The sequence below is a fragment of the Rhamphochromis sp. 'chilingali' genome, assembly GCF_963969265.1.
Source record: "Rhamphochromis sp. 'chilingali' genome assembly, chromosome: 6".
Classification (NCBI taxonomy): Eukaryota; Metazoa; Chordata; class Actinopteri; order Cichliformes; family Cichlidae; genus Rhamphochromis; species Rhamphochromis sp. 'chilingali'.
In genome coordinates this window covers 35,669,822-35,697,089 of record NC_137933.1, presented here as the reverse complement: position 1 = coordinate 35,697,089, position 27,268 = coordinate 35,669,822, and the positions used below count along the sequence as shown (strand labels likewise).

Sequence of the window (27,268 nt, the reverse complement as noted above, 5' to 3'; positions counted from 1 at the left end):
CCCTGGAGGTCGTGGTGGGGTTGAGGGAGGCACAGACAGGTGGCAGGCAGCCCAGCCTCTGAGCCTTCTGTGGGTGGGCATCCACCCAGAGGTGCCAAACTCTCAGCCAGGCTCCCACAGCCTCACCTTGCTCAGAGTGACTGGCAGGGTCGATCAGCGGGTTCAAACCCAGTTCACTCTGCCCGCAGCCTGACATAGCACATACCTATCCATCACTTTCAGAGCTCAGGCCACAACAGTATCATATTATACACTTATGTCCTTTTATCTGTCATATTTAAGCCTTCTGGAGCTTCCAGCTCGTCAGTTTTCTAGTCAGAACAACTGAATGTGCTCCCAACTGGAGGACACTGTCTACAAACATGTATTTATTTAATTACCTGTTTTACAGCATGCCAGTTCTCCATCAAGGAGAATACACCATTGACACAAAGCCAACTGGAAAGAACAGAATTAACTGCTGTGTTGAACAGGGTTTGGATTTATGACAGCTTTGATGTTTAATAGATGATTTAATAAAGAGCAGACAGTCCAACACAGACAGGAAAGACAAATTGCCTCCTAGCTCAGAAAAGGGGATGCATCCAACTGGAAAATGCTGTGAAAAAGCATAAATGCACAGACTCAGCATTCACAGACAATCAGTAAACATGTCATGTTGTTTTTTTTAGTGAAGTTGTACACTCGAATAAAGCCTGAATGTTTTATTATTTGGAATAGGTTTCAAATTTAAGATGCCATATTTTTTTAAGACACGAATGCAAAATTTAAAACTTTAGTTTTTCACTAAAATGGGAAATTTATCATCTCTGTTATGTTCTAAATCTACCCCATAAAAAGCCCTCAGTAGGGCAACCGTTTTTATTTAAGGGGACAGAAGGCACACCGGTCTCCCCTTTGGGAGATATGAACTGGGGAAATGTTTGCCTTCTCTTTGAATATATTGGAACTAAACTGTGCTCACCTGGCCTTGCTTAAAGTGTACAAACACATAAAAATAAATTTCAAAAACTTGACAGAAATGTCTCTTTCCAAAAATCTTCCTTTAGTTAAACATCCACAAACTTACTGTGAGCCATTTAATGCAGGAATTATTTCTACCAGCCTTATCCTTGAAGAAAAAGCCATGTATCTGTATGTGTAGAGAGTTTGTGGGTCTCACCCATCTCTTGGTTGGTGATGTGTAGTGGAAAGACAATAGTTCGTACGAGAAACTGTTCACAGTATGTGTGTATTATTCTAAGTACATTAGCCAAAATTTACGGAAAGATAAATTCTGTTTAGTCTTAATTTGGTACTTTTAGCACCATAAATCAAGTATAATCTCTCAAAAACTTGACAACTCACATCAAAAATAATGGAAATTACAGACCAGAGGAAAAAATAGAACACTTAAAGGGAATTTTGGGGTGAACTGTTCCTTTAATACCGAGCCTTTTCCAGGGAAAACACAGAAAGACTGGGGACACAGAGAGGTTACCAGCGACTATATTTTCCAGCATTCCTGGTTCTCACTGCTGAGGTGTGAAGTGACGCCTTCAGACTCATCAGTTCCCATGAGTGTGAAATAATCACACCTCAGCTTTAACTGGATAACAGAGGTTCATTAGGCTCCATTAAACCTCATTATATTTGCATTTTAGCCATTCAGGACATAACTTTTCTTCCTTGAAGCACATAAAAACAAGAGCAGCGGTTTCAGTTCACCGATTGAGGTAAAGACAGAAGAGGATTGGCGCTCACGCCTGATTTGCTGTGACAATAAAATGATCACACAGGTGAGAAATGGTGGGATGTAAAATGAAGGAGATGAAGTGAAGAATAGAGGACGCTGTCAGGTTCAAGGCTAGAGAGAGGTGAGGAGAGGCAAAGACCTGTTGAAGCAGCACATCCACTGTTCAAATACATGCCACACATGATTAAAACAACACACAATCCCAGACTCTCGATTTAGCGTTTTCATTCTGCATGCCAGCTTTTAATATTTTACTTAATGTCATTCATTAGTGTTGTGTTTTAAGACATAAACAATATTTATACCCAATTCAAACCCTGCACAGACCAACCTGCTACATCTGACGTCAAAATGAATCAGATAAAATAATTTCCCCCAGGGATCAATAAAGTATTCTGATTCTGATTCTGATTCTGATAATAGGAGCAGTCTAATATCTGGGCTTGCCTCAATTGGTTTAAATCCATAAAACATGCATTTAGGCATAAACTGCACTTCATAGAAGAATTTAAGAGCTGATCGCACAGGGTGTCGGGGTTTACAGCCTCATGCAACATATTGCTTGGTTGCTGAAATACATGTTTAAGTGTTTGCATTATAAAAACCTGTTCTGAATGTAAATCTTGCATGTTACTGCCAAACTGTAACTAAAGAAGAACCCAACTTTGGAAACCCTAACCGAGAATTGAAAATGGAAATGGAAAGCTAAGTGGAAACTATAATATCAGTACTATAATAACTCTGATGTTGAATCAGATTTAGAAAATGTTATTGTTTTAATACTATCTATCTTTAGTACTATCTGTCATGCAGCTGTTGAAATTTAGCTCGTTGATAGATATTTGCTGATAATGGATCAGAATCCTGATTAAGTTCCACATACTTCTAATTTATAGTAAACGTTGACTTTTCTTGGTACTTTTGCAGATTAGTGTGAAGTACATATGCACATAACATCCATCTTCAGGAGCCAATGTAAAAAACTGTGGTTAAGTCAGCATACAGGCAGGTTTTTCTGTATCGTATATCATTGCTTTATTTCTGCAGTGTATGTCTTCTTCACACTCTTCTGTCATATTGTTGAGTGCGCTGACCTTTTCGCATGTTTGCTTGTGTGTGTGTGTGTTTGTTAGCAAGTGAATGTAAGAAAGAGAAATGAGATTATTCCAAACAAATCCCTTAAACATGTGCAAAATGCATCAGGCCTGCTGCAGGGACAAAAAGCCAAAAAACCAAAATCTGTTTATTGTTTTCAGAAGGAGTCAAAATTCACACGTCGACTGCTGTAGCTCTGGGCTTTCCCAGATTCAGAGAAGAGGGAGAACCAGAGGGAGAGGTACAGAGACAGGGTCCCACTCATGATGTGTGTGTGTGTGTGTGTTCAGGGGCAGTAGCCTCTGCTTAGACAGTGATTGTGAGAATCTGTGAAGGTGTCACTTCGCACCTCTGTGGCCTGGCCTGGGCTTATAAAGCACTGGAGCAGAGCTGAGGAGCACTTAAAGCTTTCCAGTCTCTCCGGTCACACTGTTGAGACCCTTAAACACAACATGGATACCTCCTCAGTTCCTCACCTTGACTACAGTCTGCAGTACCAGTGGTTCTCCGACTCAGACCTCTCCAGCATCTCCTCCCCAGAGACACTTTCTCCTGTCCACTCCATGGACTCCAGCCTCTCTCCTGGCTACCAGCAGCTCCCACAGTGTACTCCCAAGGGAGCCAAAACCGGTTATTCCCAAAGCCTCAAGTCCTCACCGTGCTCCTTGTCCGGACGTGGGCGCAGGACTGGGAGGCCCACTCGGATCCGGAGCAAGCAGAGGGAGAGCGCCAGCGAAAAGGAGAAATTAAGGATGAGGGATCTGACTAAGGCTCTACATCACCTCAGGTCCTACCTCCCACCTTCAGTGGCACCTGCCGGACAAACTCTGACGAAGATAGAAACCCTCCGACTCACCATCCGCTACATCTCCTACCTCTCATCCCAGCTGGGCCTCAGCGAAGAGGTGCTGTTTCAGAGGAGGGAACGAGCAGACACCTCAGTCAGTGACACGTCATCCACTGACATCCTCAGCTACTTCCAGAGTGCTTCCACAGGAGGACAAGTGACTCAGATGCAGAGCCAGAATCTGATCCAGAGCAGCCTGTACCCAAAACCATGTCATAGCCAGAATACTGTGCTGCATTCTGGGAATTGTAGTATTGGAGTGGATCAGCACCACAGACCATACAATGAAGCTCCCCAGAGAGATATGAGCATGGACGGTATCCTACAGTCGCCTCCAGTGCCACAGCCTTCCTGTCAGGTTTGTGAATATTAAATCAGTCACATAATTCAGAATTCACTGTTTGTACAACAATTTTTTTTGCATGTTTCTAATACTAATACATCTTCCACTTTCTTCAAAACAGATGTGTGGCAAAGACTTCTGCACCCCGCTGGTTCCAAGGGAGTATTGGGGTTGAACGCTCCAATCTCTGTGTGATCCTCAGCAGAAAAAGACAACAAACTTTACTGTGTTTACTGCCTCACTGTGAATCAAGTTATTTATTTGAAATAATCATTCTAATTCTATCTTTTATTTATTTTCTCCTCTGAAAAATTCCATGTAAATATTGATATGACTAACAGTTATTTTTCTATTTCTGTATACCACTATTTATAATAAACCATTTAAATATAAAATATCTTGTCCGGATTCGAAGCTTCTCTTGCACAATACGCCAGTCAGTTTCTTTCATTCACATTTCATGTGCATGGATGAGGTGTGCACATGTGAAAAAGGAAAGACTGCAATAACACACAGCTAAATAAAATATAAGTGAGCGCACTTTTGACAATAAAAAACAAACATGTATGTTTGTGGTTATATTTTGTGTTCATTCTTGTATAATTTAGTACTGAGAAACTATATTAAACATGTAAAGCAGCATGGAGCTCTGGGGATTTACCAGAGGGCGCCCTCTGCTGGTAACAAATACAGAGGAGAAGAGCCCATCTCCCACACTCATTTGTAGCTGTAATACTTTGAAAGGAACATATATATATATATATATATATATATATATATATATATATATATATATATATATATATATATATCTATATATCTATATATATATATATATATATATATATATATATATATATATATATATATATATATATATATATATATATATATATATATATATATATACATATATATATATATATATATATTCAATAAAATATATAATATTTCACAGACCTTAAAAAATAATTTTAGATGGGAATTTTTATATTATATTATATTATATTATCCATCCATCCATTTGCTGCCGCTTATCCTTTTGAGGGTCGCGGGGGGCGCTGGAGCCTATCCCAGCTGTCATAGGGCGAAAGGCGGGGTACATTACATTATATTATATTATATTATATTATATTATATTATATTATATTATATTATATTATATTATATTATAGCACTGGTTGAGCTTACATTCATTTGGGTTCAGGATTTGTTTGTTTCATTTCAGTTTTGTTTTGTTTTTTAATATTTAACAAGTTTTTATTATGGTTATGGTTAAGTTTTTATTACTTTTATTAAATGTTATCTGTAGGCTTTTTAGGTATTATAACATAGTAGATATTTGCCACTAGCAAATATAACTCATATATAGCATTATAGAAACATAGAAAGTCATGTACAGGTACTCCAGCTTCCCCCCATAGTCTAAAAACATGCATGTTAGGTTGATGTGTCATGGCTGTCTGTCTGCGTTGCCCCTGTGACAGACTGGCAACCTGCCCAGGTTTACCCTAAGCCACCTGGGAAGGCTCCAGCTGGCTGCAAAAATTAATTTAACTTATATTTTTATAGGGATAAGTATGTTACGTGAACTGTGCCACATTGAATGGCATTTATAGCCTTAACTAGTTTGCAAACACATACAGAAAAATATCAATAACATAAAAAGAAAATGATTTCCATAACAGCCCCTCACATCTTCCAGTAGATGACAATCCATAAATAATCATTACTTTTCATATGGATTTATTTCTCTTTTATTATTTTAGCCGTCATCTTCAAATTGAATCATGTTATCTTCATATCTTATTTACTTTTGCTCTTGTATCGCTCTGTCATCATTTTTTAGGTTATGAACACCAGACTGTAGTGGTGTAAGTTTGAATTGTGCTGTTTTGATTTCATTTTTTAAACTTTGCTTTAATTTCCCCGCACAACGTCTGTGTGTACAAAAGTTCTTTCTATATGAAACTGCCTGGCCTTATATTTGAATAACAGTTGTTTTTGTTTATTTCACATAAATGAGAAAAATAAAAATTTCATTTGAATATTACAAGTTCAGTCATCTTTCTTTAGTGCAAACACACACATATACCCTGGAAACTAGCCTTTCCAGAAGCCTCTTAAAAATATCTCTGTTGGGAGGCTAAAGTACTTGAAGAATCTCCACAACATGTCAGAGATCAGTCTCTGTGACTGGTTATCTAGTTTTCTTTTAGTGTATCTTTGTTAATGGGGCACTGCAAACACGGAGAGGTTCCTGGCACCACTGAGTCTAGACTAGGATCCCTCCCTGCTCTTTCCCTTTTCTTTCACCTCATGCCCTAATTACCTGCTAAGCCCACCGAGAACACTTTAATATTCATAGAGAATAGTGGATCTGCATATCAGGCTGGAGAATTAGGCCCCAGTGTTTCATTTGCCACCTACATGTGCTTCATTTGATATGCGAGCAGTAAGCCTAACACAAAGCCTAATATTCTCACTGAGGTCTTTCATCGTGGTAGAGTTAATAAACTCTGGGCTAAAAGGGTTTGGGATGAAAGGGTTAGCACCGCTGTGCCGATTATTCACTCATTACATGTGAGTAAACAACATCAGAGCTAATGTGGATTAAGAGAAGGAAGATCCTCTTTATCACCGGCCTGGGAGGGAAGAAGACAGTTGACAGCTGGGGAAAATCTGCAGAAGTTCAAAATGAAAAAGAAATTAATGAATAAAATGTGAATACAGAGTTGAAGCAAGTTCTGTCAAAAGAAAAATTATATATATATATATATATATATATATATATATATATATATATATATATATATATATATATATATATATATAGCACCTTTGTGTGCTTGTGCTAAAAAAGTAATTTGTATGTAACAAGAGCACTGGACCAGCTGGTAGTTCATTCGATATGTAACAGAAACACATGAATGAATAATAAAACATATATAAATCCAAACATATATATAAATGCAACGTTTCTCCCACTGAAAATGCTACGTCCAGATGAACAGAATCAACTTTTGGAGATTTACTTAACTGGATGACTGAGCATGCATCAAGACATAAATGCAATGTTGTTTTTAACGGTGACTCGTGGCACAGGGTCAAAGGTCACTGTAGTCTTTAGTTGCTTACACTATGTCCCTTGTCTTTTCCTCAATAACAAATAAAAATTCATGAGGACTTAGAGAAAAAAAGGTCAGCCCCAATCAACAGAAATTTAAAATGCTTAATGTAACGTGCTGTAATGAAATTGCACTGTTCTGAGGGTGAACTGTAAAAAGTACATCTAAAATTTAAGGTTGCAACTGTGCCAACATTATCTTCACATGTGCATTTGCCGGTATGTGTGTGTTTTTACAGACTCTGTATGCAATTTTACTTGTGCCAACCTGTAGTGCTTCCCCTCTTTTGAATGTTGTCATTATGAACGTTGTCCTGAAGTGTTTTTGTCTTGTCTTTGTTATTTGATTACTGAGTCACTGATTTCATCACCACCATGGCCACCACGTAGATTTTGTTTCAATGGAACTTTTCAAAAATTCAATGAAATCTTCTACACGAAATCCCAAGTATTGTGCTATATTCCACAACAATAAGGACAGGATAGGATTCATAACACAAAACTACAAACTGAAATTTAAAGATCATTGTTTTATCATGTTAATACAGTTTTTCTCAAATGTTAAAACACAAAAGCCAATCCTGTAACCCAAATGACCAGTAGTCTAAACACATTTACTAAATGTAGCCACCATATTCCAGTACCATAAACACATGTCACATGAAGACACAATTCACAAAACACAACCCTATGTACTCATAAATCTAAACACATTTTTCCTTGCTAAAACACATGTTGCAAAACAACTCTGCTCATATTCTCAAATGAAAGCCCATGTGATGCAAAATGCTTGCCACAGTCACCAATCTTTGAACACAGGGAACACACCTGGCGTCATTCACTACACACAATGACTCAAAATTGAAGACACTTGTTGCTAATGCTGTACCCACATGTAAAAGCAAGTTCAGAGTGCACAGTATGCTGAAGGTTCCAAACAAACACAATGGATGAAGGCAGAGTCAGGGGAAGAGGAATTTGATGCAGAGGAGGGAGAAGAGCTGGCCCTGGAAGAAGAGGAGCAGGCCAATGAGGAAGAGGAGAAGGCCAACATGGGAGAGGAGAAGGTCCAGGAGGGAGAGCAAGACAACCTCGCACCATCATTACGGACGAGATGCGAGCAACAGCTCAGCGACATGATGCCGCACAGTGATTGTGGTGTGTGTGTGGTGTGAATAACGTAAATAAAAAAACTTCACACCCTGTTCATGTTTTCAAGATTACTGTTGTGTGCAATAGATTCTGTTTTTGCATTGAGTTGTGTTACAGTAGTGTACGTACATGCAGGATTTTCTATAGATTTATACTACTCATATGAAACTCACAAATCTAAATGCCTAATCCTCTGCAGAGATCTACGACGATCCGTTACTGTATAGTTTCTAAAATATGCATTGGCAGTTATGAAACAAAGAACCTTCTCACAAATTGAGCATTGTGTTTTCAATTGTTTTGCTGTAGTGTGTAATGCTGTGTATAGTGTTTACAGTTTTGACAGCTTCGAGCTGCTCTCTTGGTGTGGGAGTTTGAGTTTTGCAGTGGGAAGGTGTGGTTGTGTTTATGTAGCTTTAGAGAAGGGTGTTGTGTTTGGACATTGGGGGACCTGGTGGTAACGTTTGTGACATGTGTTTTAGCATTTGAGAAAAACTGTAACTGAACTGAACTGAACTGAACGGTCTGTCAGTATAGTTTTGCTACAACTAAAGTACAGTTGTACAATTGTTCTACAAAGAAAAGAAAACAGAAGGCATGTAAACATAATTTTGGCACTAATTTATTATGCACCTGTCTGTACTTATTGTGTTGGTGAATGAGGAAAAATATTATCCAGAGAAATCATAAATATATAACAGTGGTATAACCAGTTGTTACAGCATCACGGAAGTCCTCTCCCGGACTTATTCCTTCTTCCAGCTGTGGACTTTAATGTCTCTCATTTCAGTATAGCTCAGAAACTTTATTTCTAAGCAGATATGATCACATTAATATAGCATTCATAGTTTACCCAGTTTTTGGGAGTTCGAAATATATCCACACTTCAGCGAATGATAAAATAAGATGGAAAACACAACAGTAATTTATGTGAAACACTACAACTCCTGCCAGTGATGTTGTGATGGTGTCTTGCTTTGGATTGTGGGATGGCATTATTCGCTTTCTTCTGGAATGAATAAATACCGACACTCTGTTCATCTAGATCAGATGTCCAACTCATATTGTGGCTGTCACTTTGATACTTTATTGTTCCCTCATTAGGAACCTTCTTAAGCACAAAAGACTGCAATGTTTAAGTGAGCTGACTAGCTTAGTGTCTCCTAAAACCCTTTGAAGCTTAATTAATTTAAAAAAATCAAATCAAGTTTCAAAATAACCAAAGTTGACCAAGTTCTCAAACACATTATTCAATAGGCAACATCAGAAATATGTACAAAACAAAAAACATTCAAATGTAAATATAAAAAAAAGTGTTTTCTTTGAATTAAGGTGGCTGTTTTTCTTGGGGAAGTTTGTTGGTGGGTGCTGTGCGAAATGGGTTCGCACTTCCTAGACATAGGTTTCACCTCTGCTGCAGAAAAGGAGACAAATGTGACGCGCTGGTTTGTGGGAACACTGCTCAGGACTCAGATCCATGGTTCATGAGTGAAAACAAACCCACCAATGGGCAATTAGTGAAGGGATGTGATTGCGTGAATATTATGTGTTTGTAGTTATAGGTGTTATTGAGCATAATTAAGATGAATTTCAGATATATACTGCACAGCAACATGAAAAAAAATATCCACAATAATATCATACCTGTTTTTATTGTCTTGGCATTACTTCTTGACGATCCACAGTTTTACCTTCCAGAAGCACTGAGTACTGCTGCTGTCCAAACAGCTCAAGGTGCAAAATCCTCACACCTCACAGCTGCCCAGACACACTTCTTCCAGCCTGACCTCTGTTACCACATGCCAGAACTAAAAACAGTTAGTAATACACACAACAGCTACATCATCAGCATTTTTTTAAAGTAGGATCATATTTTGAATGGTCATTCAGTGAGCATCCATGAAGCAGAAATGCTGCAAGTGAACATTTTTCCTTTTGTGGAGAAATTGAGATGCGCTTTTGGTAACATACACATTTGCTGCTTCCAATCGGTGCCTTTGGGTTTTTTAATAAAATTCTAAGATTCAAAGAAGAACTTGTGACCCAGGTACAACCCCAGTCGTGCCAGGGTCATGTTCCCAGGCTGTGGGAGCATATAGTGTGAACCTGTAGAGTTTATAATGACCACGCAAGTTGCCAGGTTACACCTTGTGCTGAAGCATGCCAGATTCCCATGGGACCCCCTAGCCTAGGTGTCATCTGTGGTCCCAGAGTTTCTCAGGACCAGAGGTGGCTGTCAGAGGTGCAACCTCACACCTCCCACCACATATATGGAGCAGCCTCCATGTACCTCCTCAGTATCCTCTGCCTGCCTTACCAGCAACATACTAACAGCTGACTTCTCAAAGAAGAGCCTACAGCAGCCACAATGGAGGTATCCTACTTTTCTCCTCTCCCACTCCAGGAGAACTCTTTCCTCTTTGACTGCGAATCTCTGTTAGAAAAATCTCTGGCTTCTGATCCTGCCTCAGACGCTGGTTACAGCAGCACTGGCAACAGCCTGTCTCCTACTTCCTCTGTGGACTCCTTCTGCTTCTCCCCTACTTCCCTCCTAACATTTGGAAGTGAACAAGATCCCTTGGACTGCTTAATCTTTAATACCCCTGCAGCACCTCATCTCACTCACCAGACTCCACTCTGCTCCAAATCCTCTTCTGCAACAAAGAAGTCCAGATCCAGGTACCCGGGTAAAAAGCGCCAGACTGCCAGCGAGAGGGAGAAGCTGAGGATGAGGGATTTGACCAAGGCTCTGCATCACCTCAGATCATACCTCCCACATTCAGTGGCACCAGCCAGCCAGACTCTGACCAAGATTGAGATTCTGCGCCTCACCATTCGCTACATCTCTTTCCTGTCAGCCCAACTGGGCCTCAGCGAGGAAGTGCTGGAGCAGAAGAAATCCTCAAACTCAGTGGAGCATACCCAAACCTTCAACAATTTCCTGGGTCAGCCAGCAGCCAGTTACAGTCCCGAAGAGCCAAGCTGTAACACCATGAGCAAAGCCCAGCAGCCCTTTCTGCAGAATTCATATCAGGTATGTTAATATAATAAACATAACATATATTATTGAAAAAATATTTTCTATAAAGATTTGCAGCACAATTTTTGATTACATTCCAAAATGTTAAAGCTAAATGAGTTTCTAATAAAAAAAAACTGTCTTCTGTTGTCAGGTTCCAGGTGGAGTTTGCTTGAATAGCGAGCAGTACTGGATGCTACAGCAACAAAACCAAAATGTCACCTTCTCTGGACTGTGTTGAGAGATGTGGTGATCAATCCACTGAACCCTTTTCATTGCAACAATGACAAGATTTATGCACAAAACCTCTGTTTTTCTTTTGTTAATTTTAACAAAATATGTATTCTAACGTTTTATTTTTGTATATAGATCTTTGTATTTATTGAACTTTCATATTGTGAGCAGAATAAACATTATTTATCAAATTAATCCTTGCTTCTTGGCTTATTGGTGCATTTACTTTTGGCATCATGAATGATGTAGACTTGTAGCTTGCCTGCCACTTCCTTCCTAAACAAACACTGCAGCTGCAGGACAATGAGGTGCTAAACAAGGAGCACATCCCCTCTAAAGTCTTTAAGGAAAGACCCCCACTGAGAGAAATGACAGCTGAACTAGAACCAGTCAGTCAGCACCCTTTAACATCCTGTGTAAACATTACTTGATGGCTGAGATCCTTTTTTAAAAAATTAATTAATTAATCAATGTTTGGGTCTGATATAATTTCAGACTTGACTGTTAAACAGACTGAGCGTGTCTCATTGGGATGCTTTATTTATACAATTTTGCCCCATCCCACTTGTAAGTTGATGCTTCACAGTGTGATCTATGATGCTGAACAGATGTCTGGAGCAAAGAACAACCAAAACTTTTCAAACATTCATTTCCAGTGTGGCATTTTGCAGACAAACTGACTCTTTTATCTACCCTCAGAATTACAAAAAGTAACAAATTACAGTTTTTCTCAAATGCTAAAACACATGTCACAAACGTTACCACCAGGTCCCCCAATGTCCAAACACAACACCCTTCTCTAAAGCTACATAAACACAACCACACCTTCCCACTGCAAAACTCAAACTCCCACACCAAGAGAGCAGCTCGAAGCTGTCAAAACTGTAAACACTATACACAGCATTACACACTACAGCAAAACAATTGAAAACACAATGCTCAATTTGTGAGAAGGTTCTTTGTTTCATAACTGCCAATGCATATTTTAGAAACTATACAGTAACGGATCGTCGTAGATCTCTGCAGAGGATTAGGCATTTAGATTTGTGAGTTTCATATGAGTAGTATAAATCTATAGAAAATCCTGCATGTACGTACACTACTGTAACACAACTCAATGCAAAAACAGAATCTATTGCACACAACAGTAATCTTGAAAACATGAACAGGGTGTGAAGTTTTTTTATTTACGTTATTCACACCACACACACACCACAATCACTGTGCGGCATCATGTCGCTGAGCTGTTGCTCGCATCTCGTCCGTAATGATGGTGCGAGGTTGTCTTGCTCTCCCTCCTGGACCTTCTCCTCTCCCATGTTGGCCTTCTCCTCTTCCTCGTTGGTCGCTCCTCTTCCTCCTCTCATTTGAACTCCTCTTCCTCATTGGCCTGCTCCTCTTCTTCCAGGGCCAGCTCTTCTCCCTCCTCTGCATCAGATTCCTCTTCCCCTGACTCTGCCTTCATCCATTGTGTTTGTTTGGAACCTTCAGCATACTGTGCACTCTGAACTTGCTTTTACATGTGGGTACAGCATTAGCAACAAGTGTCTTCAATTTTGAGTCATTGTGTGTAGTGAATGACGCCAGGTGTGTTCCCTGTGTTCAAAGATTGGTGACTGTGGCAAGCATTTTGCATCACATGGGCTTTCATTTGAGGATATGAGCAGAGTTGTTTTGCAACATGTGTTTTAGCAAGGAAAAATGTGTTTAGATTTATGAGTACAGAGGGTTGTGTTTTGTGAATTGTGTCTTCATGTGACATGTGTTTATGGTACTGGAATATGGTGGCTACATTTAGTAAATGTGTTTAGACTACTGGTCATTTGGGTTACAGGATTGGCTTTTGTGTTTTAACATTTGAGAAAAACTGTAAGACTTCAAAACATTTTTTCTATGTACTTACATCTGCCTAATATTTAAAAATGGGGACGACAAGCTAACCCTATAACATATTAAAAGTTAACGTGCCAACACACACAAAAACCAAGAGAATTAATCAAATCCTTTTTTATTCTTAAAAAGCCTTTTTTAATCAAAAATTTACAATTAAAAAGATCTCCAATACATTTAAAATATACATATTTCAAAAATACATTTGCTTTCAGCAAAGTTAAAGATTTGAACATTTTCGACATTTAAAAAGTGAAAACTGTGTTTCAGTTATCAAACTGTCCCTGAGATTTCATTGGTGAACCAGTCAAACACTAGTTTCTTATTCAGAGCCAACCAGTCCATGTTGGCCTTGGTTCTCTCAAGCGCCTGCTCAAGAGATGAGGCAGCTGAGCCAAGTTGGTTTATGTTGTCTTCTTTAAACTGCAGCAGCTATAGAGGAAGAATGTGAAAAAACGGACATTTAAAACTGACACTAATTTGCTGTAATTGTAGCAATGTTAGCAAGTATTTAATTTTATCTGAAAATATGGAGGTGAAAAGAAAATGTACCTGCTTATACTCAAACTCAGAGGAGAAACGTTTGGTCACTCCATTAATAAGTCTTCCAAAGGACATTGATCCTCCACCATAGCTGAAGAAAAGGCAAACATTAGAGGGCTTTTATCAGTATGCAAACAGCTACGTATGACAACAGCTCTTTGGCTGTGCACGTTCATCCCAATATGCCTCCAGAATCAAGGAAATATCCATTTTTAATTTGTATTGCCAAATATTGTGCGTATCACATGAAATGTCATATGCATTTGCACTACTAGAAACTAGTGCAACTACAATTAAAGCGCTTTAACATGGTCCTTTGTCAGGTAAGTCCTGGAAAAGTTCAGGGATGCAATGCATGTGGGAAACTGGCTATGCTATGTAAAGCAGGGATAGCTCAGTAGGCAAAGTGGTCGCCCCAATAATGGAAGGATGGGGGGTCAAATCTACAGAATGGCTACCCTGAGGTACCCCTGAGCAAGGTACCGTCCCTACACACTGCTCCCCGGGTGCTGGATTGGTGGCTGTCCACTGCTTCACTGAGTGAATGGGTTAAATGCAGAGAGTAATTTCCTTACAGAGGATTACTAAAATATGCATAGTATTGTACATATTATTATTAAATAAGGAGAAAACTCACTTATTGAAAATGTGATCCCAGTTGGCTCTAATAAAGTCCCAAGCCAGGGGCTGTCCAATTGGATTACCGGCAATGTAATTGATGGTGAAGGTGGCATCCTGCTTACGGATCATCGTTGGGACCAGACAGTATTCCAGATACCTAAAAGATCATTTACATAATAATATGGATTAATAAAATATTCTGACTCTGATTCTGATTCTGATAAAACACAATTACAGTGAGGCTGAAAGACAAAATGCATCATCAAAGGTGTTGTAAAAGTCACTCAGACCAGTCTGTAAAATGTTATATTACCTAAGAAGTACCAAATGAAAGGGCAGAGCATTACCCAGCTGCTATTGCAACTGACCTGTTCAGCAGCCAGGGCTGTTTGGTGCAGGACAGAGCATACAAAAGTTTTTCAGCCTCCGAGGCAATGGTAGCATTCCTATACATTCCCCAGGCAAAGTCCCACTCCACCACTCCTCCTTCAGCAATTGCACTGCAGTACACTGTGGTCCTCAAGTTGGGGCTAATCCTGGATGGTTTGAACAAGACAGGAAAAAAGGTGATGACAATCACTGCCCAAAACAGAATCATACATGTCAGATCAGAGCTAAAATGTTTGGGAAATGTATCTAATAAAAGTTAAAGTATGGTAGTGAATACCTATAGTGTAGGCAAACATATGAAGTAAGAATATATGATTATACAAGAAGCAAAGGGGATGAATATAAGTAATAATTGTTGTTTAACGTACTTGTTATTATCAGGGTTGTCCATCCACTCTTTGAACCACGCTGTTGTCAGTTCCTTACAACCCTCCACTCCTGTGCTGCAGCCCCAGGAGAGTGCGTTCACCTGATTGTACCTGGATGTAAGCGAGTCAGGAGAATGCAAACATTAATGACGCTATCCATTAAGACGAGGCATAGCCAAAGACACATGGCTCAAAATGTATTTCACATTTCTGAATGCTAGAAGTGTGGAGCATGCAAAGTGTTTAACTGACTGCATTCAGGGCTCTGCGAGTACCCAAAAGTACTGTAGTACTCATAATGGAGTGTGGAGTGCTGCACATTTCACACTCTCAGTGGATGTTAACCTTGCTATGTGGCAAAAGAGAATTCAGGGACCACCAACCAGTGTCTAGACACCAGGAGGAGTAAAAGTTGTCAAGGTCATGCTAACCAGGTAGCTTTCAGCAGCAGAGACAATGTGAGTTTGTAGCCACACTAGCAGATATACTCTGCAGAAAAGCAGATAAGCTCTTTCTTCAGTCTCCTTTTTTCACTCACTATAAGTTTATACACCTCTCTGTATTTAATCATTTGTTATTATTAATCTCTTGCTCTCTTCCACAGCATGTCTTTTGTCCTGTCTTCCTTCCCTCACCCGGCCTGAGCCTTGTTCTATGGCAGGTTTCTTCCTTCCCACAGTTGCCAAAGCATTTCATCATGGTGGGGGGTTTACATGATTGCTGGGGTTTTTTCTGTTGTATTACTGTTGGGTCTACCTTACAATATAAAGTGCCTTGAGGAGACCGTTATTGTTGTGATTTGACGCTGTTTAAATAAAACTGAATCGAATTGAACTGAAGCTAAATGCTATCTGGCAGTGCTAATACGCAGAATGTCTTTAACACATTCACATCACATGGTTTATTATATCATCATGCTAATATGTGCTAATTAACAATATAAGTTCAGTATAGCTGATTTGATTTCCTTTTGGGTCACCAAGAAAAATGATCTGATAATGCTAAAAAGATCATTGCAGCACTAATAGCTCAAGTTAATGGAAATCATTGAGGACACACAAAGCGAACTTGATGATAACTGACCAGATTAGGTTAGCTTATAGAAATGCAGTGGTGGGAGAGAAAGGGAAGAATTATGTGCAGACTTGATCAATGATTGTTGTGAACACTTTCAAGAGATATGTGAAGTACTGTGTCTTACATGACATTGACGGCACATTCTTTGCAAACTGCAGGCTTTTGCAACTGGGATAATAAGGTTTATCTAGCCTACAATGTAATTGTCATTCATGGCATTTATAACATGTTCAAAAGAGTAAAAAAGACAGGCAGCAGGTTAACATCCTTACTGGTCGGTGTGCTTTTCAGGGATCTTTGTCCAGTTGGCAGTGAGATCTTTGAAGTGTTTAAATAGAGGGGTGACCTTTTTATTTATGTAACCCTGAGGAATGAAGATGAAACAGTTTGTTTACTGTGCAGAAAAAATGATCTACGTTTGATTGCCACTGACTCTTCTACTTCTATGATTAACTTACACGATTAATCTCAAATCATCATTGTTCCAAAAACTTGTTTGGATTAATTTATTGATGATGTACTGATGATGATGAGCCTTAAAGTCTTCCTACAAACCTGCATGGGTCCGTACACTTCGCTGCGGTCAAACATGAGGACGAAGTAGTCCAAGTTGCGAGTGGCCGTCTGCCAGGGCATGTACTCCAATTCCGCGTTGAGGAACCTCGTAGTGCTCAGAGCCAGAGTTGTGCTGACTATCTTCGCCCTAAAAATAACCCATACAGCTGTTCAGTTGTTTATTTCAGTATTTAGCAGTACTGCTAAAAATAAAATAAAATCAAAAAGCATGGCCTCACCTTGCCAGGTTAAATGCATCGTCAATAATCTGAGCACGGTTGATCACTGGAATAGCCTAAAAGGCACATTAAAAAATTAGTTTGGAGGCAATCGTAGCTATTACGAGATGACGCAGAGGTATTCTAGGTGTTATACCTGATGTTGGGTGCTCAACTTGGTGAGGATACGGTCCCAGTTTTCAGAATCATAATTTACTCTATAAAAGCCCTTCATGTCTATGTTGGCTATCAACCATTCACTAGCACCAATCGTCATGTCTGGGTTTGTTGCTGTTTGGGTGAAGATTAAAAACGAATTAATCGTTTTAATTTATCTTTGCCAAACTACAGTGACCCGAAACACAGTAAATCTTACCTTCTTTGGTAAGAAGCCAGTACTGATCTTTAGCTGCACCAGTCTTAATCCAGGTAATAGGGACAAACCACTCATAACTGGAGCCACATCAGCCAGACACACATGTAAGTAAATAAGGTGAGAGAAGAGAGCGGGTGATTTTAACATGACATGATCAGAACATGTTAAAAAATGTGCTCATGAAACATGAAAAAAAGGATCATACTTGAACTCTGAAGGTACGTCCACCACAGAATCTGGGTTCAACAGGAAGTGCTTCTGAGAGATTTTTCCAGTACTGGTGTCGATGGTGACCACTGGGAATCCCATCTGTAGGATCCACCGGTTCATAATCACTTCCACAGAGTGGGGCAGCTGTATGCCAGCATTATCCACTGCCTGATAACAAGAACAACCGAATTAATATAATAGTATAACAATCTGTGTGTCAGCTCCTTTTCACATTTCAGTATGGTCAGTAACAAAGAATATTTTTGATATTTTTTTCAAGTATAAGTCATCATCGTTTATTTATTTATTATCGTAAATGATGAAGTCATCGCACTTTTAAATTGCTCATCTCATACTCTGCAGTGATCTTTGTGTTGCAGTCACTAGTTCAGCATTTTTTTAAGTACATTTAAACTGGGTGGAAAGCTATAATATAGTAGAAACATTAATGTTATTTATACAGAAATGGAAGGAGGCCATTCACGTTCTGAAACACGGTCTGAAACAATTTGTTTTCTCTCTCATTTGGACCCATTATACTCGCAACGCACAAGCCTCATTTTGGAGTTTTTTTGGCTGTGCACCTCTCAGTTTTTGTAATCTGACTTCTTCTTCACTACCATCAGCTCCACACGAAACCTGTTATTCAGGCAAATACTGCAGCAGTACAGCCAGTTTGGCAGATTTTTGCCTTTCCCTCAAAACACTCCAAAGACATTTGTATCTTGTCCTCTTTTCAAACAAGGAACCTTTCCATAGGCAGATGTATAAACCACCACAGAGATGTGGCACCCTCAATGTTCATGCACAGCACGACTGATATGGTGGGTTAATGGACCCTTAAGGATACCCTGCCTTTGAACTCACTCTGTTCTGATGGGTTACCCCACACAATCCAGAGTTTTGATTAAGACATTGTTGGGTTGTCTGTACTCTGAGTGTGCCTGAAATAACCTCATTAACATTCAGAAGTAAGACAAGAAAAAACGGACTGAAGTGGAGCGTTTAAAGCAATCTGAAGCCAGATCTTTCAGCTTAGTTGGATTAGTTGTTCATACATGGACCTCTTTCTTTAAAACGTGGCCATGTTTAAAATCAACATCCTCCTGTTTTAACAGAAATGTGTAAAAGAAAAAGCAGTATGCATGTTTGTTGCTGGAATAAAAAACCCTGCAAGAACCTACAAACTCTAGACAGAAGGTTTCTGACTGGGTTAGAACCGAGGACCCACTTGTGATGAGGCCACAGTGCTAACACTGAGCCATGCTCCCTATAGTCCCACTCACTACAATACCCATAGTTCTTGGCTCCATCACACAATTTGCTTCAGAGGATAATTGATCCAGTTATATTAGGACATATGAGGAAACATCTTGCTGTTGTTATTCTTTTAATAGTCTTAATATAAATTAATAATAAAATAAATATAATATGACATTTTCCTTTTTAAATCATATTTTCATATTTAAATAATAATAATAATAAATAAATAAATAAATAAATAAATAAATAAATAAATAAATAAATAAATAAAATAAACCAACAAATGAATGAATACATTTTTAAAAAAAAAAAATTATTTCAGTGTTACAAACTTACCGTTTGCAGGTTCTTCCACAGGTCTTGGTAGACTGTGTTTTTATATTTGAACTCTTCTAAATACATCTGTAGACAAATTATGAATGACTTAGATTGATGCATGTCAATAAAATGCTGATATGAGCACATTAACATTTATCCTGATTTATGGACAGAACCTTATAAGTTGAATTAACAGTACTCACACTGAGTCCATTTGAAAAGACCTCCTCGGTGATGAAGCTGGAGAGCATCCTGAGAACTGCAGCTCCCTGTGAAGAAACATATCAGCTGTTAAAAGAACTACCAAAAAAGTCCAGTTATGCTCATTTTTAAACTCTTGGGAAAGAATCTGCCATTATACCCTTGATTGGAGTACTTTTTTGTACATTAACGATTTAAGTTGTGATCCTCTAGTGATAGCTATGTAGCTATTGATTATATGTCGATGCACATGGAAGTAGATTTGTATATGTAAGTAACAGTCAAATCAAATCAAATACGACTATAGTAGTCATCTTCAGGTCCAGTAATTGAACCCATATTTCTGAAAGTGAAGTTCCTAATGAAGTTGTCCTAACAACACACTGGGTCAGTAACTTGATTAGCGGAGCTTGAAGAATACAACACACTGGGTTACTGTAGTTTAGTTCTGTTGTAAATTACACTGCACCTTGCTGTATGTGATGGAGTCAAACAGTGCATTTATGTCCTCTGGTCTCATGACGTCCGCCTCTTTGGATGAGAGGGGATGGGAAGAGGCCAAAGCGTCCACAGCCATCACACCAATGATCTCGTTCAAAACTATTAAATCGCTCTGGAAAAGACATGGAGAAATATTTGTACTGTGTTCCAACCAGACGCATTATTAAATTTTAAATTGACCTCTGCGTAAAACTACAACAACAACAACAACAACAAAAAACTCACCATATTCCAGTCTGGCTCTGTGTAGTTGGCTCCAAGATAAGAAACGTAGGTGGCAAATCCCTCATTAAGCCACAAGTCATTCCACCACCTCGTGGTCACTAAGTTTCCAAACCACTGTGAGGACAAAGCTTCATGTCACTGTATTGGTTTGTAAACATATTTGAGTCTTACCATATTTACAGTTAAGGTTTGTTAGGTACCATATGAGCCAGCTCGTGGGAGATGACTGTTGCCACCCACTCTTTATCTCCGTTAGATGACACTGCAGGATTGTATAAGAGCGCAGTCTCTCTGTAGGTGATCAGACCCCAGTTCTCCATGGCTCCAGCACTGAAGTCAGGCAGAGCGATCTGGTCTGAAATTTATCAAAGATGTCATTTTTGGATTATATATGGTCCTTTTTGTTGTTGTTTTTCTAGGTATTTGTTGTTCTCACCTGACTTTTTAAGGGGGTAGGGAATTTTGTAGTACTTCTCAAAGAAAGACAGTATGGGTCCAGTCTTCTCCAGAGCATATGCACCCTGGCCCTCATCTATAGCCTTCCTGCGAGCCCAGATCCTGATCTGAAAAAGGGAAAACAGCTGTATTAACCAGACAGAAGGAAATGCATGTGGACCTGAGAGCTGAAGTGAGCTCTGAGTCCAGCAGAGGGCAGCAAACAATCACTGTGACCAGCAGAGAGGGAAAACAGCCGCTCTCGTGATGTAAAAAAAAATCCATTACATTAAAGGCCAGGTTTAGGTGAAAATAACTGAGTATTGCTGTGATTATTTTCAGTTTAATACATTTCTTCCAAGAACTAATGCAGCAATTATTCTCTCTGAAAATAGCACCTATTATCTCTGATAGTTTACTTCAACATCCATGATTTATCCATTTCAGCCTATGCACCAGAATCCAGAGCAGAAATGAGCATTGCATATATTTTAAAATCTTTTAGATGAGGCCTCACTGCTCTAATTTTAATTCAAACTATCATGAGCACAGATCAACTTGAATTATCGGGCCTAACATAGACCAGAGATAGTAGTTTATTTATTTATTTTAATCTATTTAAAAGGAACCAAAAATATTAAATAATATGTTGCCATTAGTTTCTGTGATTCTAACTGAAAGCTTTAGTAAATACTCACCAAAACCTCTGCACCTAGATCTGACTGAATGAATCCAAAGTCACACACAACAAAAGCCAGCAGGTAGGTTGACATAATCTCTGTGGGTCCAAAGCTTGTCTGGATTAAATTCAAAGCATCCGGAGTGGTGATGTTTATAGGTTCTGTTTTGGGGTCAGAGACAGCTCCGTATTAATGATAAATGAGGAAAACAGAGGAAAATAGACAAAATGTAATTGAGATTAATTTAAAGTCGTCACACGGGGGCAGTTGATACGTTAAATGTTGCTCTGAACACTAAACAAGAATAGAACTTGCCATAGTTCATGGAGTTAGACAGAGCCACAGTCCCGTGAGGGTGAATGAGAGTCATGTGGAAGACGGCTTTCATAGCTGGTTCATCGAAGCAGGGGAAGGCTTTCCTCGCGTCCGTCGGCTGCATTTGAGTCGTGGCCAAAATTCTGATAATGGAAGAAGAGAGAACGTAATAATTACATCCACATAATCGAGTCAGGTGTTGAATTCTTTTTGACGTACTTGATTTTCTTTAGATGGAAAGTTTAAAAAAAACTTGACCGTGACTTTCATTAAATCCTTATCAAGATGAGTGTTTTGTATTTTAAATCCTACACATATCAGCTTTAATTACAGAGGTCCAAAAGCAAAACTTGGTTTTGTATTGAATTCTTATTTGACTTCATTTCATAATATTAGTGGTTTTGTTAAAACTACATTGGTTGATGTCCATGAATCATAGCCTGGCTGTGAAGGTGCTTGCATTTAGGCTCCAAGTGATCATATACAATACATACGGTTTTGTTTTTTGTTTTTTTTGTTTTTCACTTTAATAAATATATATTTAAATTACCATAAAGTGATTGTGATTACACAATTAAATCTTTACATTTTTAAAATGATTAAAAATGAAAACATACAGTGGTTTGATTTAAAGTAAAGTTATTCTAAATGTATTAATTCATGCATTTACTTTTAAACTAGTGCACATCTGATATTTCATTAATGGTGGGAGAACAGTTAAAATTAAGGAGTGGCTATTAGGTAATACTTAGATGCAACAGTCTTAAATTTGGGAATGAGGCAACTTGTTAGACATTACAAATTAATTTGTGAGCTTTTAGCTGTTTCCCCATGTTTACAATCTTAGTTTAACATTCTGTCATTTAAATTTTAGAAAGAGCAGAGGACTTGTCCAACTTGCAACACTTTGCTCATTTGAATCATGTCATGAACTTAAGCTTAATAAAAAAAGAAGTTCATACTTTCGCACGCCGTCTTCATAATATTCACTCCTGTAGAATCCTCCCAGGTCATCAGCCAGCTCTCCGACAAACTCTGTGAAGAGCTCATAAGTGCTGCCGGCCTGCATAGGGCTGCTAAGCTGGATCACCAGATACTGAGTAGGAACCTCCAGCCAACTCTTTTTCAGCTGGGGTGCAGAGGCTCCATCCACAGCTTTCAGCTGTGCGTGGTATCCGTCAAACATTGTGAAGTTCAGCTTGTTGGAGTGGATGAGAATGAGGTCAGTCTCGTTCACGCATGTGAACAGCACCGTGGAGTATCCGCTGAAGATGTAGAGGCCATCAGGGTTGGGAGTCAGCCGGGGCCACAGGGTCACATTGTATGAGATAGGAGACAATGAATCTGGAAGTCTGTAGTGCTGCCAGGGCTCTTTTGGGGTGGAGGGTGTGGTGGTCTGGGTGCCAGGTCCAGCAGTCGTTCCAGTCGTTGCAGTCGCCGGAGTCTCTTGATTCTTTGATTTCTCCTGAGCATAAACAACTGAGAGGGCTATGATGGTGGCCACAGCACTGATGGCTACAACCACGCAGACCACTGCCACCACTTTGCTGATGAAGAAGCCTTTACCCATGTCTTCACCAGAGAAGAAGAGAAAGACAGAAATTAGGGAATGATTGTAATTTATATCCTACCTTGCTGGATTCAAAGTTAATGATTCATTTCCTGGGCGGAGAAAATGTCCTGAAGTCAAAAATGTTGAGTTGTAAAAAGTTCCAGTGATAAGAGTAAGCTCTACTAATCTTTAAACTTTTTATCTGCATAAAGGCTCTGAACAAAGGCCCTCTGTAGAAACTGGCCTGTTTCGTCTCTGTGTGTTGTAAACTATGTGGTGGGAGATCTGCGGCAGAGCCTCCTATGTGTCTGTCTGCATATGCGTCTGTGCATAATTTTCAAACGTCAAGTCAAGAAGCCAAAATTACATAATGAAATAGGCTAAGTATGGGTTTACACAAGGCCATAAACTTTTATTTTTTCCCAAGATGCTGTGAAAAATCTAAATTTACTCCAGCTAAGTGACTGGAGATGTTAAAAAAGAGAGAAATTGTAGGGTTAGAAATGAAAACACATGCCTTTTAGATTAGTTCAACAGTATATTGTTGAATTTCTGGATTTAGGTCAACAAGGAGAAGGAGAAAAGCAAAAATGAGTGTCACTTAAACAGAAAGCATAGGTATACTGTTGGCAACGTCACTTCAGCGTAAGTGAGTCATGTATCTTTAAAAGTTTACTGTAATAATGAGATGTGGTTTATGAGTCAGTCAGTGCTGAGAAGCAGCTCAGCACCACCGTAGTTACTACATCACCCACGCCACACCCAGGATGCATTCATTCAGGTTGTTTTGCCACCAGCACAGGGTGATGCATTGCAAAGCAAAATAGTACTGTGATCACATTACATTTCTCTGTAATACATTAGCTATTATGATATCATATTACATCTACAAAAATCTTAGTAGTCACATCTGAGCTGCTTCAGATCCATGTGACTAATGTGTCACATGGGTCTGTTTCTAATGGCCTAACAACGCAGGAGTCAGAATAAAGGCTTACAGAAACGGTATTGGGGTAGCTGGTCCCCATCTGAAAATATTCACTATTCATTGAGGCACAACTTTATTTTTATTCCATGTTATTTGGCGGCTGTAGAGCAGGCATATGCCACACAGTTCTTTTCATAACTGCTGCATATTATACAGCATTTGTGTTTATTCCACAACGGTTTTGTAATGTTTTCCCGTATGTCCTCAAAAAGGCAAAACTCTGCATTCAAGGCTCCAGTAGCACTGCATGAGAAGTCCAGCTGCATGTTTATTTAACTTGAGCGATTTTCAATTTTTTCTTACTTATTATCACCAAATCCCATAAGTTTCACAACCAGAAAGTTGTTTCTGGAAAGTGAGAGTGTAATCATTTTTCTTCTCTGTCACTGTTTTTTAATAAACTGGTTCCCATATGTTCAAATATTATCCATTGTAACTGTGAATCAAGGGAGCTTAACATATTTATTGCAATTCATTGTTGGTTTTGGCCTTTTAGTGATATTTGTCAGCTGGAAAATGTTGTGGTTTTATCTGCAAAGGATGGCAACGTGCTGTCACCATCCAATGAGGCAGATCAAATTCACACAGTGGCCTCTGTTTAGGGTAGATTCATAATCATATTGTGGACATAATATACATTTATATTATCCAGCCCCCTCTGCACTGAGCAACACGAAGCAAAATAATCTTTTTTTCTTAAAAGATTCACTATTTTTAATCTGAAACACATAACAGGACCAAAATCTTACATGTATACAGGATTATATTTAGCAGCTACCCATGCATTCAAAACAATTCATGAGTTTTTCAGGCTATTTTCCCCAAATTAGTGTTTTTCTCACACCAGTCAAGGATCTCCAGTTTACATGCATGAACCTAAAGTTCCATCTTGTCTAAAATATGAAAGTTGTACATACAGTGGCTTGCAAAAGTATTCGGCCCCCTTGAACTTTTCCACATTTTGTCACATTACAGCCACAAACATGAATCAGTTTTATTGGAATTCCACGTGAAAGACCAACACAAATTGGTGTACACGTGAGAAGAGGAACGAAAATCATACATGATTCCAAACATTTTTTACAAATAAATAACTGAAAAGTGGGGTGTGCGTAATTATTCAGCCCCCTTGAGTCAATACTTTGTAGAACCACCTTTTGGTGCAATTACAGCTGCCAGACTTTTAGGGTATGTCTCTACCAGCTTTGCACATCTAGAGACTGAAATCCTTGCCCATTCTTCTTTGCAAAACAGCTCCAGCTCAGTCAGATTAGATGGACAGCGTTTGTGAACAGCAGTTTTCAGATCCTCGGACCTCTATTGGTCTTTCACGTGGAATTCCAATACAATTGATTTATCTTTGTGACTGTGACAAAATGTGGGAAAGTTCAAGGGGGCCGAATACTTTTGCAAGCCACTGTATCATTTAGAGCTGGATTTATATGAAATATGTTTCACTCACAAAAATATTTTCTGATTTATGTAGGAACAGAAAAAATGCTTTGACTCCAATATAACAGTAAACTGAAATGAGAGTTTTGTGCTTGTCTCTATACATTGCTTAAATAATTTTTCTGGAAAAGTATGCAAATCGTTGCAGTTAATGAGATAACTGTCCAATGTTTCTATGATGCAAAATAAATTGTTTAAATGTACATTTTATCTTTGATCTTTCTCCCTACCAAGTAGCAGACATATGTGGACATTGTTTTCCAGCCTCAGGCAGTGATAGACTTTAAAAAGAGGCCCTTTAACATTTAAAGTTTATTAAAAGTTGTCTTTTTGGGATTTTACAAAGACTTTAATTCAGTCCAGTTCAACTGATTATCAATCCTTTGGGCCTTGTTTACTCAGAGCGCAATTTTTTGTTGACTAGATGTGTGAAAAAAAATGTCAAGATAGTACAAACCCATCAAGACTAAAATGGGGTTAAATTTGGTTCAAAAACGTTCTGGTGGTCATCTAATGTGAAGTGTCCTTAAACTTTTAATATTTTAGACATGTTCTTCAAAGGTTTTTCATCTTTCACGTTTAAATATTTGGCAGCGTTCTCTTGATCATCTTATGAATGAGTTTTGCTGTGTGGGTGGTCTTAAGTGTGAGATCTAAAGTGATAACCCAAACACTACTCTCAACCCTCTCTTATGAAGAAAAGCGAAAAAGATCTTCTTTCTCTATCCTTCTTTTTCTATTTTAAAGTAGTTTTTGCACTAAAACAAAAACATTTTTTGATGCATATCACTTCGGATAGTCTTGCTTTTTTCATACTTCACGGTTGAAATGGTTAAACAAAGTGCACGCGCACACACACACACACACACACACACACACACACACACACATAAAAATGACTAAAAATACATTGTAACTCTAAACCTTCAGCTAGAAACACAAACAGTAGAACATTTTTCTTACCTTGAATTTACTTAGCATCAAGTCACTGGTTTCAGTTTCCTTTTCACCTGTGGATCCAACTATCTTGTTGTCCTCCAAACTTTGAGCAAAGCGGCTGCTTAACCAGAATAAATATGTCCTGTTATTTTGATGATAAAGGAAAATACTTACTGAATCAGCTGGGACTTTCTCAGATTTGAGCCGACAGTGACTGCGTACAAATAACATTGGAAGCTATTACACAAGCACTGATGTCATAAAGCCAGAACTGCAGATACTTCTGGACTTGTTGTGTCTTGTCTTGATAAGGTTAATGTTATGTTTACTGGCATTTCTCCAGCACACCTGTGTTCCAGGTATTTCATGATAGAGGTATTATTACTATTACAATTACGTTAATACTATAATGTTCTATCATATCGATTTTCCATCTGTATTCTTTATTGTGTGGATATTGTAGATATTGTGTAATGCACTACATTACAGATGCAGGAATACACCGCATAGGCCATGACGACCATGACTATGAGAAGAAGATAATGATTATCATCATTATAATTATCATTGTTGTTGTCATTATTTGCATGCATTGTTTG

General features: G+C 38.7%; 3 protein-coding genes across 3 annotated transcripts; 2 read left to right on the top strand and 1 right to left on the bottom strand.

Annotated features, from left to right (window-relative positions):
• Positions 1–3,247: 3,247 nt before the first annotated feature.
• On the top strand, positions 3,248–4,400 carry mespba (mesoderm posterior ba). Its single transcript, XM_080884796.1, has 2 exons — positions 3,248–4,035; positions 4,142–4,400. Exons 1-2 carry the CDS (start codon positions 3,283–3,285, stop codon positions 4,193–4,195), a joined length of 807 nt encoding a protein of 268 aa, XP_080740922.1. The 5' UTR covers positions 3,248–3,282; the 3' UTR covers positions 4,196–4,400.
• Positions 4,401–10,615: 6,215 nt separating this feature from the next.
• Positions 10,616–11,747, top strand: mespaa (mesoderm posterior aa). Its single transcript, XM_080885179.1, has 2 exons — positions 10,616–11,333; positions 11,473–11,747. Exons 1-2 carry the CDS (start codon positions 10,668–10,670, stop codon positions 11,557–11,559), a joined length of 753 nt encoding a protein of 250 aa, XP_080741305.1. The 5' UTR covers positions 10,616–10,667; the 3' UTR covers positions 11,560–11,747.
• Positions 11,748–13,614: 1,867 nt separating this feature from the next.
• LOC308398907 (aminopeptidase Ey-like) lies at positions 13,615–26,856 on the bottom strand. The gene is made up of 21 exons (XM_080885774.1): positions 26,694–26,856; positions 22,701–23,310; positions 21,739–21,881; positions 21,442–21,584; positions 20,745–20,871; positions 20,509–20,663; positions 20,309–20,422; positions 20,052–20,195; positions 19,585–19,650; positions 19,400–19,465; positions 17,796–17,968; positions 17,591–17,667; positions 17,372–17,505; positions 17,236–17,291; positions 16,997–17,144; positions 16,714–16,805; positions 15,365–15,475; positions 14,975–15,142; positions 14,623–14,763; positions 13,995–14,076; positions 13,615–13,874 (listed from the first exon to the last, which is right to left on the bottom strand). The coding sequence occupies exons 2-21, from the start codon at positions 23,306–23,308 to the stop codon at positions 13,716–13,718; spliced, it is 2,907 nt and encodes a 968-aa protein (XP_080741900.1). The 5' UTR covers positions 23,309–23,310; positions 26,694–26,856; the 3' UTR covers positions 13,615–13,715.
• Positions 26,857–27,268: the final 412 nt, after the last annotated feature.

Coding starts and splice junctions, on each gene's coding strand:
- mespba (XM_080884796.1), top strand. CDS start 3,283: ATGGATACCTCCTCAGTTCCTCACCTTGACTACAGTCTGCAGTACCAG. Junction 4,036..4,141: donor TGCCACAGCCTTCCTGTCAG/GTTTGTGAATAT, acceptor TCTTCAAAACAG/ATGTGTGGCAAAGACTTCTG.
- mespaa (XM_080885179.1), top strand. CDS start 10,668: ATGGAGGTATCCTACTTTTCTCCTCTCCCACTCCAGGAGAACTCTTTC. Junction 11,334..11,472: donor TTCTGCAGAATTCATATCAG/GTATGTTAATAT, acceptor TTCTGTTGTCAG/GTTCCAGGTGGAGTTTGCTT.
- LOC308398907 (XM_080885774.1), bottom strand. CDS start 23,308: ATGGGTAAAGGCTTCTTCATCAGCAAAGTGGTGGCAGTGGTCTGCGTG. Junction 19,651..20,051: donor ACTCCATCACATACAGCAAG/GTGCAGTGTAAT, acceptor GTTTCTTCACAG/GGAGCTGCAGTTCTCAGGAT. Junction 17,145..17,235: donor GATGCATTTAACCTGGCAAG/GTGAGGCCATGC, acceptor GGTTATTTTTAG/GGCGAAGATAGTCAGCACAA.